General features: G+C 31.7%; 1 protein-coding gene across 1 annotated transcript; it reads right to left on the minus strand.

Annotated features, from left to right (window-relative positions):
* Positions 1-9,992: 9,992 nt before the first annotated feature.
* Positions 9,993-19,056, minus strand: LOC655799 (pyruvate dehydrogenase phosphatase regulatory subunit, mitochondrial). Its single transcript, XM_008200798.3, has 8 exons — positions 17,979-19,056; positions 16,723-16,896; positions 15,874-16,046; positions 15,676-15,824; positions 15,474-15,628; positions 15,276-15,415; positions 14,265-14,413; positions 9,993-13,028 (listed from the first exon to the last, which is right to left on the minus strand). Exons 1-8 carry the CDS (start codon positions 18,769-18,771, stop codon positions 12,140-12,142), a joined length of 2,622 nt encoding a protein of 873 aa, XP_008199020.1. The 5' UTR covers positions 18,772-19,056; the 3' UTR covers positions 9,993-12,139.
* Positions 19,057-20,957: the final 1,901 nt, after the last annotated feature.

A 20,957-nucleotide genomic window follows, 5' to 3' on the forward strand; every position in this document is an offset into this window, starting at 1 on the left:
ATATTCACATTATACTTATTTCGTTTGTGCCATTTTGCAACACCCATTTGCTGATTTGACAGCACATCTCTAACCTTTGTTCTGTCTGTATCATCCAAGATTAATTAATTTAAAAAATAGCGATATATGGTTGTAACAAAACGTAATGAAAATGATTAGGTTTTAATAGATTTCTATAAGTGAGTGAACAGTGCGCTGTTTACACACATGCCGATTCGAAAATCTCTTTTTAACATAACTTTGAATTTTAACAGCACATCTAACTCCGTTAGTGGGTGATTAATTAAACAGTATTGCATTTCAAAAAGATTACGTATGTATGCAAAATTTCAGCTCATTTGGAACCCTCCCAAATGTGACTCGAAATATATGAAACAGACAGACAGACAACAAAGCAAGTTAAATAAAAAAAAATAAAAATATGAGTTTAAACGATAAAAAACATAAGCATAAACCCTGTGACAATAAAGCTCGTTATACTGAAGAAGCTTTCGGCTTATTTTAGGTTGATTATGCAATCAACTTCGATGGCTCAGGTGGTACTTGGCGCAGTTAACGAGGGCAAAGATAAGAGAAAAGGGAAAAGAATTAGCGCCCAGCTGCATGCAGCCGCAAAGTGCAAAGTTTCAGAATAATAAACACTGCTTAATTACGCTAAAATATCATTACCTGTGACTTGTTGGTGGCCTAAAATTTGAAAAAATCAAGAGCATTGTTGAATAATAAACATGTTTATAAAAGGAAATGAACTTTTTATCTGTTCAACCTTTGACACCGTATACAAAGACCAGTGTGGTTGATTGACACTTTTCATTTGGTCTTGTTTTCAATTGAAAGACATCTCGCGTCAAAATTTTAAATGAAAAAAGCATTGTCAACCGAGATGACAAGTGAGATAGTGGCGCCCTTCGCGTTTTTTCCATAACCAATTAAGCTATCGATTCGGAGTCGATGCGTGACATGAACACCGTAGTGCACCTGTTGACTTGTAATTAGTTCGGCGATCTCTGAACAGTTAGTTACCTGCAAGGGAGGGATCCTGTCACATAGGAACGTGGGCGTATCTATTGACAGTTTTCTAGTAGCCAATCGCAGCAGGTCAACCGTTACCGTGGTTACCATCTTTGTCCTTACTTGCGATAAAGCAATCTGCTCTTTCTACTTAGATCTCCACAAAAACCCGACAAGACTCCCGATTATTACAGATTAATGTCCTTGGACGAGTCGATATGGGTTGCAAGGCAACGGACCGCCATTATTACAAAATTCTCCAACACTTCAAAAAAATCACTTCGTATAACATTACAAGATAACAAGCGATATACACAGCTCCGTAATTAGCAAATTGATAGGAATTTTTAGACACACATCAGCAAAACAACTATGTATTTTTAGACTGATCAACGACAAATTGAAGCCCCATCAAACCGAATAATGTACGCGGTAAAAGTTTTCTTACACTTAGTGAAAATTTCTGTATCTCTAAAAATTAAAAAATATAAGTGTTAAATTTTGAATTGAGAGGAATGATTTAGGTTTTTATGTCAAGAAAAGTAATTTCTTGTATCGTTTCTTTATATTATTTTTTTTTATTTAATGAAACATTTACTATATGTAGGATTTCCAAAGTTAAAGTTGAGGTTACGTATTAACAAAATTTGAATTAAACATGCATTCTTGAAATTAAAGATAAGATTTTTTTTATGAAATTATATTGTTGTTATTTTAAGTTTAAGTAATTTACCCACGACGCCTGCGCAGTGCATCACTTTTGAACCTTAACGGTTTCAAGTTTGGTTTGTGACAGTAGACAATAATGTTAAACTTCGTGAAAAATATCTTAAAGTTTAGAGTCAAAATAGTAGTGATTTTTACTTGTTGTCTTGTCTTTATTTTTGTTTTGTGTGTATATAAACCCATATACGTATTAATAAACGAATAAGTTTACATATTGTATGTGTTTTTTTAGGTCTTTATGTGTAAAGACAGTAGATTAGTGAAAAGAAGGATAAAAGATGAAATGAATGCTATAGTCGGTTAAATTTTAGAATTTTAAAACTTACTAAGGTGTCGTATTCGTATAAACTTATACAAGGTGTATCAGGAATACATGTGCCGTGCATCATTGCTTAGCAACGGTCACTACCTGGCTGTTATTCCTTTTTCATCAGTTAAAAGGTGCATTTCGAGCCGAAATAAAATTAAATGAAGGTGGCAAAATGGCACGAACGAAGTGAGTGTCATAAGAATGTATTAGATATTGAAGAGAGCGGCGTTTAGACAAGTGTCATTATAAAGCTAAATTGATGACTCTACCCAATAGATTTAGTCATTTCATCCAAAAAATTAATGTGGCTTGTTATTACTTTTTCAAAAATAAAAAAGTTACAAGGATGCCCCAATACCAAACTGAAACATACAATATTTCCAATAGGTACAAGTGGGTGTTCAGAAGTACAAGCTTGGTTAAAAAAAGGATAACGAGGGTGCGTATTAGGGGATTAAATCATACGGACACCTATGGCTTGGCCTTTGTTGACCTGAGTGTAGAGTACAAATGCAAGAGTCATCAATCTCTCAAACTAATTACTTTTAATGAAGCACGCCTTATGAAACTACAGCGGAACGGTATGTGAGGATGAGGGCATTCTTTGAACGACCTAATATTTTATATTTCTTGATAACCTACAATCAAGTGCTTACAGAAAAAAAGGATACTTCCGCAAAATTCTTGCTGCACATAAATTATCTCAGATCCCCCTACTGGAACTGGCTAATAGCTCTGGCATATTTTATTCGAAATTCCTTAGAAACTTCGTTTTATATTTCCATGATATCATTTCGTGCTTACCGTACTAGATTTTTTTGCATATTTTCTCAACTAATTCAAAACCGTACACTAATTTTTACTACAGACGGATAATTAATTAAATACAAGTGTATTAATTAAATAGACTAAAAGAGAGTTACTAGAAACAAATTACGTATACCGGGTATTTCAGTTTGAATTTCGCACCCTTGTCACTTTTTGTAAAAAAGTAATGCAAACCATAAATATTTTTAAATAAAATGACAAAATCTATTAGATTTAAATCATTTAAATCATCAACCATCCATTAGCTTTATGATGATATTTGTAAAAACGGTGACTGTCAACTTTTTTTAATGGCACCCTGTATAATTTTTGCAATTTTTTTTGTACTTCTCGTAGATTAAAATCATGTCTAACCTTTTCTGACTTGAATAACTAGCCATTTTTTAATAAAATTTCAAATGTCGTAAAGGTAACTTGATAATTGCATGGATAATCGAGATTCTGTATATTAATAACATTATTGGGGAAAAACTAACAACGAACTAAAATTGTTTTTTAGTGTGGCTATAATTTTCTGGAAACTCTAGCACAGACGATTTTCAAAAGTCATGCCATAATAGTTCAATAGGTGATTTAAGTTGTTTGTTTAAACTTTGTTTTTGCATTATTTTAGACGTATTATAATTTCCATAGATTTTATCACAATTTTTATTATACCGTCTTGCAAAATAGAAAACACATAGTTGTTTTGCTTTAGATAATACTAATTAAAATATATGTTATTCTGATACTTGCCTTGTTGAGCGTCACAATAATAAAAATGATGCTGTAATCACTTATTTTAAGTTGTTTTTGGTTACTAAGCAGTGGAAAAATTAGGATAAAAATAAAACATTTACGAGAAGGTACAGATAGCATAACGGAATTTCTGTAATGATAGTATAAATAATCAGAATGAATTTTAAGCGACTGTTTTATTTATTTGACAAGTATAAGGGTCAGTTCCAGTCATGTGTAAAGTGTTTGTTGTTTAATTAATAGTCCTTAAGAACTCGAAAGTGATTATTATTGAAACAGAAGTTTCGTAACCGTTAAAACTTTTCTGTATGGGGCAAAACAATTTATCTGAATTAAACGGTGTGAACTTTTGGGGTGATTTTGTAAAAGTTGGCCTTTTTATATAACGAAAAATTGAATAATTCCGAAACAGAAAGAGACAGAACTGCAACAGTTTATACAGAGTTTTTATTATTTTTTTACCTAAAATCTAATTATGCAAAAATATATAAAATGTTCCAAGTAAAAAAAATACAACAATACAACAATAAAAATATTTTTAGTTTGTGGACTTTAAGTAGATCTATCGGTATGACAATATTTCAAATAGCAAATAAGTTTTAGACCCATGGGTCACTCTGTATGCTGCTAAATATTGACTTAACGTAGTTTAATAAATTGCCAAATTTGGGGTGTCTTAATCGTTATGTGCTAATGGTTTTTCTTTGAAATTTCACATACCTGAAAGAATTTGTCATTTTGTCCGTTTAAAGACGACAAATGATTCTTGTAATAAATGAATCAGGACAAATGTGTGACATTCGAATGTTTGTTCATCGGAACGAATCATTAATTTTCTGGCAACGTTTTTCGGATAAACCATTGACCTCTTTAATTAAAAGCAATTAATGAATAACGAATTAAAATGTAAGTATGCCGCCCAGTTGAACGTCACTTCAATTTTCTTGTTTGTGTTGTATTAAGATTTGTCTCAATTAAGTTCGAGGGCGCCAGCTCGTTGCTTGCCAGGACCGTATTGTATTTAGCTTGGCTTGTTTCAACAACTCTTTATTGGTGTCAATCAAAGGTCAATTCTTATTAGGGATTGGGGATACGACAACACTGGGTTACGTCATTTCGTTCTAGATATTTTCAGATTTGTTTACATAGATGTACAGGGTGGTGCATTTTGGTTGCCCGAAACTATGAGGGTTAGAAAAAAACGAAAACCATTTTAGAGTCCCGTTTTTTGAAACATTAATTTTGGTCAAACCGCATCCCGCTAGCGTCATTTGTTTTCGACTTATAAACAAAAGCTCATAAAAATTCATAGCATCCATATAATAAAAAATACACATTTAAAACAAAGACGCTATATCGACATTTTATACGCAGAATTTAATAATGATATCAATGATTTTTTAACTATTTGTTTGGCTGCAATAACATAAAGTTGTATTTTTTAAACGAAAACAATAAGCGGCTGTGACATTATTGAAATAGTCTTACAATGTGTTTTATTCGAGCAAAGGTTTGGATAAAACGTATCGTTGTATTGCATCAATGATACATTTTATTTACAGCCAGACAATATAGACCAAAACCGAGACCTAAAAATAGACTGGTTGTGGATAAAACTAATTTTTTGATTTCTGCTGTTTAATACATTATTTTTAAATGTTAAAAAACACAATATTTTGCTTTTTCTTTATAGTATACCAAAAAACAGCATAACAAACAAGTGGACAAGCGCAAATCCTGTAGGATCCGCGGAGCCATAATTTTTTTTAAAAATGTTTTTTAAGACTATTCCACCTATTATGTAATAAATATTATTAAGTTGGTGGTTTTGTTTAAATGGCACTTTGTTAGTGCCGTTTTGCGGCACCCTTCATTATCTAACACATTTTTATAACACTCACTTCGTTCGTGCCTTTTCGCAACCCCCCCTTCAATTAACATATCAACTTTGTTACGATTAATAAAAAATTTCATTGCCATTCTATTTTCTAATAAAGCATGAAATGTGGATAAAAGATAGGGTTATTTATTCTATAAGTATTTTAGAAAGCATTTTATCCCCGCAAGAATATTTAATATTCGTAAGTAGATAAAATGCGACGAAAACACAAATGCAATACAACGTTTTGTCCACAATCGCCACATTACCAAACTGGAATTAATCGAAGTTGAAGAATTGCACACTTCAAGTGGTTAAAATTTTTTATCACAACGAAAATAGTTCGTTACATTTATTTTTGAACACGTTTCAATATTTTATCATTCCCAAATTTTAAGAAAATTATCGAAACTTTTCTTGAAAAATTACAAATACAAAAAAGTAGTATTTGTTGAGCAGTATTACCTGTTAAAATTAACATACGTATTTCTGATACACCCTGTATATAAGAAACACTGGAAACACTAAAAGACATGAACTTTTATTTTTTAGGGAGTACATATTACCAAATTTCTATTTTTTTACAATATTTTAGAACAAAATTTTGGCTAATGGTAGATAATGGTCTAACTCAAACATCTAATATAAAACTGGCCACCAGATATCCAACTTTTGTGTTTGCGTGCATGGTTAACTCAGTCAAAAACGTATATTGCTTCAGAACTGTAAATTCCATACAGAATTTGAGATTTTTCAACGTTTTTTGACAAAATTCAGTAAAATAAATGAGTTTCTACCTTAAAAATAAACGATTCGCTAAGTTTTGGACGAAATTTTGCAAAGCACTTGTGATTTAGGTTGAAACTGTTTGAAAAGAAGAAGAAATTGTCCTTTTCAATCTAATTTGGTATATTTTGAATTTGGCGAAATAGGTAAGTTGCTGATCGAAAAATCCAATAAAATTTTGAATAAATTAAAAAACAGTATAATGATGAACTTAATTTAGTAGTCTTTGTGCAAAAATGCTTGAAAAAACGGTGCAAATTTTATGATAGTTGTATATTTGCTATTACTTTTGAGAAGAAATACAAAAATTTGGTAATTTTTTAGAATTATGACGAAAGTCGGTAAAAATTTTGAGGTTTTAAACTTTTCTTTAGAATGTCTAAAAATTTTGTTGTGGCAACAGGTACTTCGACTTATAGAGGTTCCACTGTAATTTTTAATGATTCATTATTATTGTACTGCTACCCTGAAGTATAAGATGTGATACATATTTGGAATTAGAAATTATCCAATGAAACAAAAAAATATGCAGGATGCCGTTTAAAAAAATATGATAATCGCAATTTTGACATATCACATCGTAAAAATAAATTGATAAGATTATCCAATAGAATTTGTCATTTCATTTAAGAATATATATGGTTTATTATACCTTTTTATAAAATATCAAACTAAAACACTCGGTATACTTAGATTTTAATTTGGTCCATCTATTAATCGTGACCTGTCCAAAGCTAAATTGTTTCATTCCTTTGCGGCTTTTTTGAAAAGAAATCGGCAATTAAAAAGCTCATCTTGAAATAACGGTAAAGCATAGTACCTACAATAACTTTCTCATTGTCAACAAATATAAAGCAGTTTAATTTATCCCATCAAATATTTTATTAAAAAACATGCGGGCTTTTGTAGTACACCTAAATCAATCGTCTGAAGTCACTAACCCGCTTTATTGGGTGTGGGTTATTTAATCATTGTAAAAAATCAAAAGATTTATTTTTACAAAAGGGGAATTTTCATCGGTACCTAAGCCAGAAATTAGAAGTGACAGCCACTTAGTCCGGCTTCAGACGCTCGGCAAATTGTCACATGTCACAGCAACGAATCTTTTCCTTCTACCAATTTATACGAATTGAAGAAGTGTGTATTCTTTAGAACCCCTAAATGCGTCGAAAAAAATGTGACAATCGAAATTACAATATTTTAACCCTCGAGCTTTTTAGAACTTTCGGCTTAGAACAAAGTATAAATGGATGTTGTGGGGTGTATTATAAATGATCTATACTACTTAACCATTCCATAAGATTGCCATAACAGAGGAACTCTAATGACTCTACTTAACAAGTTATTAGCCCAAGTCCTTAAAATCGCATCAATTATTCAGATTTTAAAAGCAATTCCTATTGAGTGTATAATGGTATTAAAAATGGCGCCCACCAAATAATTATTAATAAAACGCTCTTTTGTATCATCTGACTGGGATCAAGTGTGAAAAGTGAATAATGCCCTCAAAAAAATCATCCAAAATTCTAATTTTCAGATATTATTTATCTATTTTCAATTGCAATTTTTGGCGAGTAATATATAGGGTGTATAAGAAATACGTGTCTTAATTTAGCCAGGTAACACTGGCTCAACAAATAAAACATCTTTTCTATATGTAATTTTTCAATAAAAAATCCGTAAATTTACTTAAAATTTGAAAAAAAGATAACATACTGAAACGTGTACCCGCCTACGGGTACAAAAATAAGAGAGCCAAACTATTTTCGTTGGAACAATGAAAATTGTTGCTATGAATACATACTAATTATTAAACACTGACCTGCTCGTTTGCACAAAAGGAAGAAGGAAAACAGTGGAAATTATAAAGAAGAATTTTGCAAAATGTTATATAGAAAAGTCGGTATTTCGCAACACACGAATTTCTGATACACCCTGCATTTTATAAACAGCATAATTAGTTAAAATACTTTCATAAACACTTTCCGATTAACAATGTAAGGCATATCTTTGTTATGAATCATTTTTCAAAAAAATATTTTGCCACCAAAATGACATTTATGGCGTAATTTAATTTTTACATAAATGAGTTTTTTTTATTACGGATCTGGATAGTACACATCGTTCTGGCATGTAAGTATAAAAAAATAAGGATACATAAAATAATAAAAAATTGAAACGAAAAAGTTATTGGAAGTTTTATAAAAACAATTTTATCTTTCTGTTTTCTTTTATAGGAAATGTTTGTTTTTTGTTTATTTTTGTGTATTTAGGTTTCATATTATTGTTCAACTATAGAAATTAAATGATGGGCTTACAAAAAATCATCAAAAATTCCAAATTTCATCCATTTTCAGCAAGCTGTTTGTAATACATACTACAACCTGAAAAAATTAAATTCTGAAGTAACAAATCAGTCATTATTTATGTATTTCCAATGTGTTGCGTTTTTTGACGAGTAATGAATTTCATAAACAGCATAATTAATTAAAACCAATTCGAACAGAATCAGTTCATTTGTTCATTTCACAAACATTTTCCAATTAACATTGTAAAGTATATAATTTTTCAAAAAAAACTTTCTCACTTCAATTTATTGATCAACAAAACTGACCCGATTCGAGTCTATTATACAGGCTGTTTCACATAATTTTACGAGGTCTGCGCCTATTGTACGCACCCAATTATAGTTAATTTCCTATAATTTTTTTCAGGTTGTGTCTAAACTCCCGGCACCGGTATCCAGTGCAATCCCGGCAGTTTCATGAACATTTAAAGAGACGTCAACAACAACCAGAATTTGTCTTTAATTTCGGCTTTCTGCACATCAGGCGCGACAAACAATAACATTAACCGGTGCGCAAAACTATTTTTTTATGTAAATAATTAATTTTCACTAAAAGTTGTGCTGTGAAATCGTATCTTTGCTAAAGTAGCTACTGTAACAAATTTTTGTACTGAATGTAGAAGTAAATAAATCTTGACCTAAACTTATAGGTGAGGCCTAGATTATTGTTCGACCTGTTACATGATGTCGTTGATGACATCAGTTTCAATTAAGACGTGCATTACGTTTCCAGAACTTCGCAAAGGTTTGTTTCTCGTAATAATTCAGGAACTTTTCCATTTCCGAATAACTATGAAACTTTTGTCCAATTTTGAATAGGTATGTCCGACATAATGTAACAGGCCAAGCGATAATCTCGTCCTGAACTTGGATCACGATCCAAGATATATTTACGCCCTAAATTCACTATAAAAAATTTGAAAAAAAAAACAATTCTAGTCATTGCACCGCACCTTCTTTAGCAAAGACACGATTTCACAGCAAAATCTTTAGTGAAAATAAATTATTTACATAAAAAATAGTCTTTGGCACCGGTTGACATTGTTGTTTGTCGCGCCTGATGTGAAGAAAGTCGAGATTGAACAAATCCCGGTCCACGGTTACGTCACTTTCAATGTTCATGACGCTGCCGGGATTGGAGTGGATACCTGTGCCGGGAGTTTAGACACAGCTTTTTTTGATTAAAAATGTTAATTGACTAAAAAATATAGAAATACTTTAACGTATACAACAATCAAAAGCTACCACTGCATACTTACGTAATTATTTCATTATCGTTTTAAAAATGTAAGGACTTATCACCTTTACAGTTCGCTACTTCCAGTGGCGTCTTCTAACGTTCCAGGAGTCAAATTCAAACAAATCAATAACATATTCGAATAATTTATTTACTCAGATAAATAGGCTTACAATAATTAAAACTATGACCAGACTAATCAATTCAACTAAATATATTGCTATTAAGTTTGTTAGATCCCTAGAAGCACCATTTGACTAAATTATATTGTTATAGTTATAATCGTAGATTTTTTAATTCATAGCCGTATTTCGAAAATTAGAAAAACGTAGTATAAGATGATGCTTTTAAAAGTTTTCTAAATGTCACTGTCCCAAAATTTTCTTTTATAATTTAAAACATATTAAATTTTTTGGTACAAAAATGTATATTACTAAAAATTTAATAAAAATCAAAAAAACTAGTTTCAAGGTGACAATAAAAAATAACGACGTTAAAAACATTCTGATTACAAGTTATCGTTCTACAAGTAAACAAATATTTTTTTAATAAACAGAAATATTGCAAGTATCAATATTTGAAAAAATATTGGCAGTATTGTTTTCTAATTAATAAAGCTTATTGACATAATAATAATGGCATTGTCTCACCCGAACAATTGCAGATGTTTGTACAGAAAAATAATACCTCCTAAAATTACAAAAAGAAAAAGAAGCTGGGTTCAAAGAATTTGTTCAGAAGAGAAGAAAGGTTAAAATTTTAGAAGCTATGCTATGCTATATTTTACAGCAATTGAGAATAAGAATGTGTTAAATTTTGAAGAGGAGCAAAATGCCACGAACGAAGTGAGTGTCGTGACACATGACAATGAGTCAAATATTGCGGATGTCGCTAGACACGAGCCTTTCGGCACAGTTTTAGTGAAACAGTGATAAAATAATAAGTTAAAAAAATGCACTTCAGTTTCTGATAGCTGTAATTTGTTTAGAGATGACCAACTCTTACTTTTTAGAGAAAAAAATCAAAAACTGCGACTTAATTTTTTAACATTACATTAAACAAATGTATAACTGGTAAGTTTTTTACTACATAGCCATATAATAAGCTATTTAACTTGTTTATTAACGTTCGCGGAACCGTTAATTTTTCACCTTTTGGTAGCTGAGTGATGATGTCAACAACATTTTTTTAAATGGAAACCCCTATTTTTTTTAGCCATTTCGATATACCTTAATTGTCGAAATAGCAATACCAAAAAATAAAATGTTATATAATATTATTTTCGAAAAAAATCTTCAAAAAATGAAACACGTAAACTTTAATATCAATAAAAACAATTAATATTAATAAATTAATTGTTTTGCCATAAAAAAATTAAAAAAAAATATTAGGATTTTGTTTGAAACTTGCTTCTACGATCTTTAGGCGAAACAAGAAAATGTTAAATGAAATTTACGTCGTTACGTAACATGTAATATTTTGCAATTAACAATCTATCGAAATGGGCAAAAAATTTCAGGATTTCCATTTAAATTACTTCAAAACCAAAAATTGTAAATTTTATTGAAAATGGTGAAGTGTTTAATTTAAAAAAACATTGACCTGTACGAACAATTTCGCTAAAACAAAATACTTTCAGTTTTAATAAAATTATTCCATAATTTTGCCGCTCCCTGTATAACCTGTTCGGCAAAAGTTTAATTTTTTAAGCCATCTTAACATTGTGAGATTGTCGGATAAAATTATTTTTTGGAATAATTTGCTTTTACATAGTAATATTTAAAAACCGGCAGGTGCTGTAGAATTTTTACTTAAGGCCCGATTTCAACAATAAAAAATATAATGAAATGGCTTTTAATATAGTATAAGGTGATGTGTTTAAAACTTTTCCAACTTTCGACTTTCTTATTTAATTTAAACTAGAACATAGACTGTTCTTTTTATAATTTAGAAGTCATTAGTTTTTTGGTACAAACATGTGCAATATGTTCAAATTTGACAAAAAATAATTGTTAATATAATCTACTCGTTTGGTATCAAATATATAGGATAATTGTTATGTCAATAAGCATTAAACATATTTACATATTTTTCAAATATACTTGCAATATATGTTACGTTACATTATTTTTTATTGACACCATCCAACTTTTTTTAACTTTTATTAATTTTTCTAAACAATTTTTAGTTTAAAAACCTGTCACATTTGAAAGCTTCAGCTTGAGATTACATATTGAATGGTTATGTGTGCTGCTAGGAACCAGTAAAAAATTATTACTAACTTGTCACATCACTTTTATACCTAATAACAGTCGGTCGATACTTCTGACCTAAATTAACCGTATTTGTGACAGGTGGGGCATGAAGATATGGCATTATAGAAAATCGAGTGCCCGCAATATCGATTTCATACTTAGCCTCTTTCGACAGTATATATTCGGAAGTAATCGTTTTAACGCTTGACGATTTTGGTCTGCGAATAAAACCCAAACAAATCAACTTATCGGCTGAAAATCCATAACCAGCGGATGTAACAGTTCCAACAAATTCATTGTTTCGGTACAACGGTTCTCCACCCCACGGCCAAATATCTTTATCGGGGTCTATATCATTCAAATGGAAGAAGACAAGTTGTTTAGTTACTCCGTTTTCTTTCTGTTGCTGGAGAGCTGGTTTTCCGATAAAATTTTCCCTTTTGTCCAGTCGTACACTGTAACCGTTTCCTGCCTCAAAAGGTGTCGTAAAACTGCTCAATTCTTCCGCCCAAAAAGGGATAAAACGCTCAATTCGCATAAAACGTTGAGTTAAAGTCCCAACATCTCGCACACCATAGTCGCGACCCACTGTCATTAATTTGTAGTATATGTGTAAAGCGTATTCTGAAGGGACGTACAAACAGTATCCTGGTTCTCCAGTGTGTGTAAATGACATAACCATGACGTCGGAAGCATAGCCCATGTTTACTTTTTTGTAAGAGAAAGGTGTTAGTCGCATATCACTGTTGGACAATTCGTTGAGCAATTCGTGTGCTTTAGGACCCACAACATTGATTACTGTGTACATTGATGTAACATCGTTTAAATCAATTGATGATTTTTTCGGTAAATTACGCGAGATCCATTCGTAGATTCGCGTTTGTTGACTAGTTGGTGATACCATAAAGTACCTAAAAAATACATATTTAATAGTAAGTAAAGGGGGCGTGGTTGCACCAAAAAAATGCGTCGGTAAAACACTAGGCAAAAGTTAGAAGCGCGCACTTTTAGAGCATAAAAATTCTACGATTATTACAGTTAACAAAATTTTTACTAAAATGTATTTAACTTTGTGTAGTAGAGTGGAAAAACTGGTCATTAAAGAGGGACTGCGAAATGGCACGAACGAAGTGAGTGTGACGAGAATGTGTGAAATATTGCGAGTGTTGTTAGACACGAGCCCTTAGACATTTTCCCAATTCAGTTAAAACACCAACTTGATAATTTTTGATTACTCACGTCCATTGCTAAAAGCTGTTTTAATACAGTGGAACCGCGATTATCCGGCCCCTTCATGACCAAAGCCAAGACAAAATAATTAATTAAAATGTATAAAATCGGAAATAATAATTCTAAAAAATTAATACAAATAGAGATGTATTTTATGAAATACTACCAACAGAAAGCAAGTTGCAATTGCAAAAACTTGTTTCCGCTTAGTATTTGCAAAAAATATACAAGACACTATTAAAAATGTCATAAAGATAAATTGATGATTTTGTACATTCAAAAATATACAGAGTGAGTTTAAAGTAACGCATAAAATTCAGTTCTTTTATTTTCCAAAAATAAAAATTGCAAAAACTGGATCAGTCATGGCGGCCACTATGGCAGCATCATAGCGTCATCACAAAATTTTTAAATAAAACAATATAGTTTTTCTTGTATAATTAGAAGCCATACTAACAGACCTTTGCAACTGTAACTAAGTTTTTTTGGAATTAACTATTAAGATCACGACATTTTTAAAAATTTATTATTATTATAACGCTACCCTGAAGTGAAAGTGAAGTGAAAAAATTAAAACATATATTAAAAACGCTAAGTAAAAACTAGTAAAGATTATTTACTCGTATATAAAGAAAATGTGTCAAAACAAATTCCTTTGTTTAATACTGCTGTATCAGAATAAATTCGTTAAAAATAAAATACACATGAATTGTTTTTTTTTTCGGTATTTCGATAGCATGTGGCGACATCTGTGACATGGAAAAATCCTGTTTTATCATGTTAGTTTGCATGGTTGTAATTCTGCGCGCTTACGAGTACAATTAAACAACTTTAAGAAGTGCGCAATATAAGCTTTTAACTTTTGCACTGTTTTACGTTAGGACGTTTTTTGATGCATACTGTAATTAGTTAATTACTTGTTATCCGCTTGTCTCACTAACATGCAGTCATTTTCATAGCCGCCTCTCTCATTTTGCATCCCTGTATGTACTATTCCTCCCACGGCAATATCAATGTCATTGGAACACAACCGTTGGAGATAATTTACGACTTCAAGATGGTCTGACTGTTGAAAACACTAATTAGAATTTGATTTCTTGATTAACATATTACGAGAGGAAAGTCACTCTTAAAAATTTGTACACCTATTTATAAATACAGGGTGAGCCTGGGGTATAAAATCGGTCTATAACTTTTTTTGCTACTTCGAATATTGGGAGGCCGTTTTAATTATCCGATAGATCTACTTAAAGTTCGCAAACTAGACCTCGGGAACTGTAAGAACGTCCACGACAGGCGTAGCTAATACGTACTTCGTTGAGTGGGGAAAATGAGCAGTGGCTATTCTGCGGTTAAAAAGAGGTTTGAGTTTAATTTTAATTATTTATTCTTAATTCTTTAATTTTCAACCCCAAAAATCTCCAAAGACACGAAAATAGGAGACAAAACCGCTTTCATTGACTGCACAAGAACTAAAAACCCTTAGTCGAGTCCGAAAACCGTTTGGACTGAATCTGAACCGATCCGAGACGACAGTAGACTATTACTAAAAGTTCGGGATTTTTTCACTGCCAACGCTCTCAGACGCACTGCGCAAGCGTTTGATGCCTGAACTAGTTCAGAATTGCTACCGCGAACATAGCTAGTGATACCAAATATTTCCATATTTTTCTAAAGTGAAGTTAGAATAGTTATTTACATTATAAGTGCGGTAAGTATAATTTTACAGCGTCAAGTTATTATATTGAAGCTCGAAGCGAAGCTGATGAGACTGAACGCGCATATTATGTACAAAACTTCTTGACTGGAAGCCGTTTTCTATTAATTCAAGTTTTAAAAAATAAATTTTACAATTTAACGACTTTTATAAATACTATTTATAAATAGATTAATATCAATTTGTGACTTTCCCCTCAAGCCATTGTTACCTTAATTTCAATTTTTGAAAATGAAGACATATCAATAATTCCTACGCCTTCCCGACATGCCAAATACTCTTCTTTCATGTAATCGAAAAACTTCGGTTTAAAAAAACTACCCGGAGGCATAATTGGTTTAGAGTCACCATCTGTAATGTTAAGCGCCATCTGTTAATAAATTAGCATATTCAAAAGCGTAAGCCCTACTCATGTATCTTGAATCAAAGTAAAGAGCCCTTTCATATGCCATCTTAATTCCAAACACTGCCCCTTTTGTTTCTAGCACACTGTACAGGGGAGAGCAGCGAAGTTTCCTCGCATATTTATATTCACACTGAAAGGGATATAGAATTGAGTAATGCCTAAAATAAAAAATACAGAATCTTGTAGCCAAAGTAATGGTCAGTACCTGCCCACAATTTCTTTAATTCTTTGTTGTAAGTACTGTCTACTGTTATGAACATCTAAAAATCTTTGTACATTGAAAGGTAAAAGATCTTGAGTGGGCTCTCCCTCGATAATCCATTCAGCTACAGCTTTACCTATCCCTCCCGCACCCTAAATTGGACAGGACAATAGGTTTGGCAATAGGTTTTACTACAGTTACCTGTAAAGAATTACCGTTCATGCCACAGGCAACAAAATAATTAGTCACTTCAGCAGTTTCACCCAGAATCCATCTACCATCCGGAGTGAAATTATCAGGAGAGTTAACGATTTCCGGTTTTTTGCAGTTGGATAGTTCGGGGATCCGACGGATGGCTTGTTCCCATAAAGGAACTAAAACAGCATAAAATAAGCTGCAGAAAACGTTAATGTATCAGGTGTCCATTATTGCCCCTTCAATAATTGAAAACTATTTTTTTTGCAAAAACCGTGAATACTAACCCCCTGTTTGTTTGTTTGTTTTAGAAATAAACTACAATACAAACCATGTTTTATTAAATGGAACACCCTACATTTTATGGCAATTTTGGACGTAGTTTTTAATACTGATCATTTTTATCTAAACTTCCAAACTTGTATTGGTCGATTCAACTTAATTTTTAAAATAATTTGTTTTTTTGACGAAAACTTGCTTTTTTAAATAATTACACATATACTAAAAAGTCTAGAAAAACTATACTAAAAAAAAACTTTCACTTATTTAAAGAGGAAAGATCAAACTTAAATCTGCACCAAATGTTTAGCGCATTGCACTCACTGCAATTAAGAATACAAAAAAAAATAAAAAGTTTGTTAAAACTGAATAACTTAAAAAAGTTAAATAGAACGCCCTATTTTTAGTTTTTGCTTCTGGAATATTCATAAATTGTCTATTTAAAAATATGAAGTTTCAAATCCATAAAGTTAATATAATATCTGGTTGCACTGCATTCTTGCATTGAGCTAAAAAATAATATGCCGACAGTTGAAACTCCCAATTTGGTAAAAAATTATTTTTTTCATAACTTACAAAAGTGATTAAAATCCTTTTTAACGTGTCTCAACCAATCTCTAGGCACTTGGCTATCCTCGAATGCGGGCTTAGCTTCCTCTTCAAACCATCCTATCATAAAACCCCCTTCGTGTTCGCGTGCGTAGGTGAAAGCGTCATAATCTCTTATTATTGGTGTTGATTCGTCAATAACTAAAAAAATATATTATTGTTACTGATCCCCCAAATCTCAAATTTTACGTTTAACTTTGACGGTCACCTATTACTACTAGATACTTTACTATTAATGTAATGGAATTCAATACGCTGCGCTTACTCGTTTTGGCTTGACTCGTTTGACTTGAAACAGGTGCCGATTGAGACTAGCAGTTCTCTCAGATGATTGTCAAAAAACTAGGTTGTCAACATTATCCAACTAAATACCCTGGTTTTTAGTGTAATTATTATAGCACTCCATTAGATATTACGATACGCAAAACGCGTTAATCAACTGAAATACCGGCGTTACGTTAAGAAACTTTAACGCAAATGAAACTTAAAATTTAAACACAAATAAACTAATTTATGAAGAACTAAGAAACTTAAAAAAACTATACAACTAAAAAAGAAAAATACTAATACTTAAAACACATTTTAAATAAAAAAGCGATATCCTAAATGACTGAAAAGTTAAAAAACTTCGAAAATGAAACAGTGAGATTGAATTCTATACAACAAAATAACTATAGAACTGCAAAATAAGAACATTAAGTATTTTAAAAACCGAAATTATAAGATAATGAAACCACGAAAAATTTAAAAATTTAGGAAACCAAAAAACTAAAAAGCTGAAATATTCTGAGAAACTTGATTGAAACAGTACGAAACTATAAGAATGTTAAATTTAAAAATTTAAACTATTGTTTTTTTAACAAAATAGGTACTAATAGCAATAAATTGAAGAAATATTCTATTTTAAATTATAAAGTTTAAAACAACTTTAGAATGTTTAAAACATATTTAGGATACAAGCTAATTTAGAAATTTAAAATAAATAAAAATTGTGTCAATTTTCACATTTTTAACAGAAGAGATATTTATTTTCAATTTCAAGAGAAGTCCTAAAAAAATTTTCAATTTAGGACATAATTTAGAACAATTTTGTACGTTGTGAAAAGCCTATCATTGTTTAACTGCGCCGCGCTGCGCTCACTCGTTTCGGCAAACACTATACTCGTTAAACAAAATAGGTCTTCATAACTGATTACACAATTTCCAAAATTGTGCTCACTTACTTTTGGTGAGACGCCCCGTGGTTGCATAGAAGTGTTGTGCCGGATAAGCAGGGATGCGCACTTGTGGCGAACACTGCAGCCCCAATTCCCGAGCCCACATCCCAGCACAGTTCACAAAATATTCACATTTGATAACCCCTTTCGGAGTCTCCACGCCATAAACAGTTGAGTTTTGGGTAAGTACTTTGTCTACAGGTGTATGTTCGAAGTATTGCGCGCCCCCTTGTTGGGCTAATATTGCCAGGACATCACAGATAGCTCTGGGGTTAGCTACTGCGTCTTCAGGGACCCAAACAGCTCCCTTTAAGTCATCTACTCGTAAGTAAGGGTGCAAGTCTTTAAGTTCATTTGGACTAAGCAATTCACAGTATAACCCTGTGGGAATATTATAAGCCAATCGTCTTTTTAAAGCTATCAGTCTATCATTAGTTTGGGCTAAATTAATGCTCCCGCACTGCCTCATCTGGATGTCATAGCCCATGTCTTGCAATTGTTGGTATAATTTAATACTGTACCAGATCAGATTTCTGTGAGCGATTGGTTTGAACAAACCCAAGGTCCCGGAACCGAAATGAGACGTTCCACTGCCGATTTTGCCCTGTTCTAGGACAATAATATCGCTCCAACCATTCTGAACCAAATGATAGGCCACAGAGTTTGCGACAACTCCAGCCCCTGCGATCACTATTCTTGCTTGAGTTGGTGGTGCATTTGAGTTGTTTCTGATACATTTCCACGGGTTTGTAACACTTAAAATATCAGTGCCAAATTTTGCTCTATACAGGAGTGACATTTTTAATTGGAAGCGTCATGTAAATGTTGGTCTTGTAACAGTGACCATTTTACTTAATATTTACGAAAAAATATACACAAACATAACCTCAAACTGAATCTGACAATCTAGGATACCAGCAACAATACTTCATTTGAATTTATTATTTTTGCTGTTGGGAATCAGTAATGCAAAAAATATTAATTTTTAGTGCTGAGGTGTACGTTACATCTTATATCTGAAATTACTATTTTTCAAATTGTTTTATAAAAATTTGGTGGCTAGGCAAGTCGGCAACCAACAACACACTGCCACACCACAGATTAAGGCAACCTCTAATCTGTGGCCACACGTTAACATCCAAAGAAAATAATGACAAAAAATAGAAAATAATATTTTTTAAAACAATATGCCCGCAATAATCTTGAAGAGAATTAAAAAAAACATACGGTTTACTAGAACAATTGCGAAAGTAGGTATTTTAACTATATTTGTTTTTAATAAATTTACTGGCTTTCATGTCAAATGGTTTGCGATATTATTATTATAAAGGCAGTGCCTCCGCTGCCGGCAACGGTGTCCGGGATAGCTGTCGGCAGAGAATTTTTAGGATCAGCTGTTAATTTCTACCAAAGCTGTATTTTTTAGTATAAAATGTTTTTTTAGCGAATAAAACGCTCTAAAATATTCATATCTTAAAAATTAGGTGAACGTGTACACAAATTTTCGGGCATAAAATTAAGTCGCTAACAGTCAAAAGATAATTTTGTTTTTAAAAAAGAACGTTTCAAGTAGCATGACGGTATTGAGCCAAATAATTTAGATCATAATTCGTATAAACTGAACTAAAGTCGTTTCAATTTCTTTACCACGATTTGTTTCCATTATAAATTTTGTGAACAGTCAATTCCTCCACAATTTTAATTGAATTCTTTATTTAAACGAAGTCTAGGTTACATTTCGTACAGCTTCTATATAGACTATCAAAACACTTTCGCAAATTGCTCTTTGTTAATAAAATTTCACAAAAAATATTTGAAAATATGAGTTACCAATTTGACGGATCTAAAACGGTCCGCCACAAGGGATCTGAAGCAAAATGCGTGGGTAAGTGACGCCAGCAATCATCCCTTTATTTTTTGGGCACCGTTGCCGTCAGCGGAGGCACTATTATAAATGGCAACCGCATTTTTACGGTGCACAAAACTCTGTTTACGACAGACAAAACAGATTGAACCACAACAGCAATCAAATATTGAAAATAATAAGAATCAAGTTTTAGCCAGTTTATTTCTTTTTAATTCTAAAAGAAATATGATCATAATTTCCAAGACTGAAAATAAATCTACATTTATTTTAATTTTTTTGTAAGCAATTTTTTTAACTAGAGCGACAAAGGAAAACAGAGTTATACAATAGTTTATAAAATAGGTAATACAAGTGTTTCAGAGTTTGTTTCTTAATTTGAAATTAATTAAACTATATAATTTTTGAAACGTAATTCTTAATCATAGACAACGCCCAGTAATTTTATACTTTCGACAAGTTTTGGTATAGATTTTTTAAAATGCATGATGAGATCAATGACATTTAATTTAGGTCCGAAAGCACATAAAAAATATGATAAGGGCCCTAAGACAGAGGGGTACCCCTGATATTGCACTCCGACGACAGTGTGACAACAAATTATTAAGTTGAACCATTTGGCTACGCTCATTTGAATAGTGAGAAAAAAATTTACACGGCTTTCCTCAAAACCTACGAATTTTAACTTAATGATTTATTTTAACAAAAGTTTTAAAAAAGTTCGGTATAATATAGGTATATGCCAACAGCACATATTTTAAATTTGATAAAAAAATTAACTGAAAAAAAATGCTTTACAAAAAAACGACGATTTCGAAAGGTTTCTTGCTTAAAAACAAAAATAATTGTTTTAGAAGTGTACACTAGTTTAGTTAAAAAAAAACTCGATAATGAACGATTTCTTTTAATGAAAAATAAAAAAATGGCTTTAAGAACGCTGAAATCGCCTTATTCTGACCGAAAACGACAATTTACGCACTAGTTTAGACTAAAACGATTACACCAGTTTAAACGAAAACACTTGATTTCAAATGGTTTCTTGCTTAAAAACGAAAAAAAAAACTCGTTTTAGAAAAGAGGAAATCGCCTTATTCTTGCCTAAAATGACGATTTCCGTGTTA

Source organism: Tribolium castaneum, chromosome 10 (genome assembly GCF_031307605.1).
Source record: "Tribolium castaneum strain GA2 chromosome 10, icTriCast1.1, whole genome shotgun sequence".
Classification (NCBI taxonomy): domain Eukaryota; kingdom Metazoa; phylum Arthropoda; class Insecta; order Coleoptera; family Tenebrionidae; genus Tribolium; species Tribolium castaneum.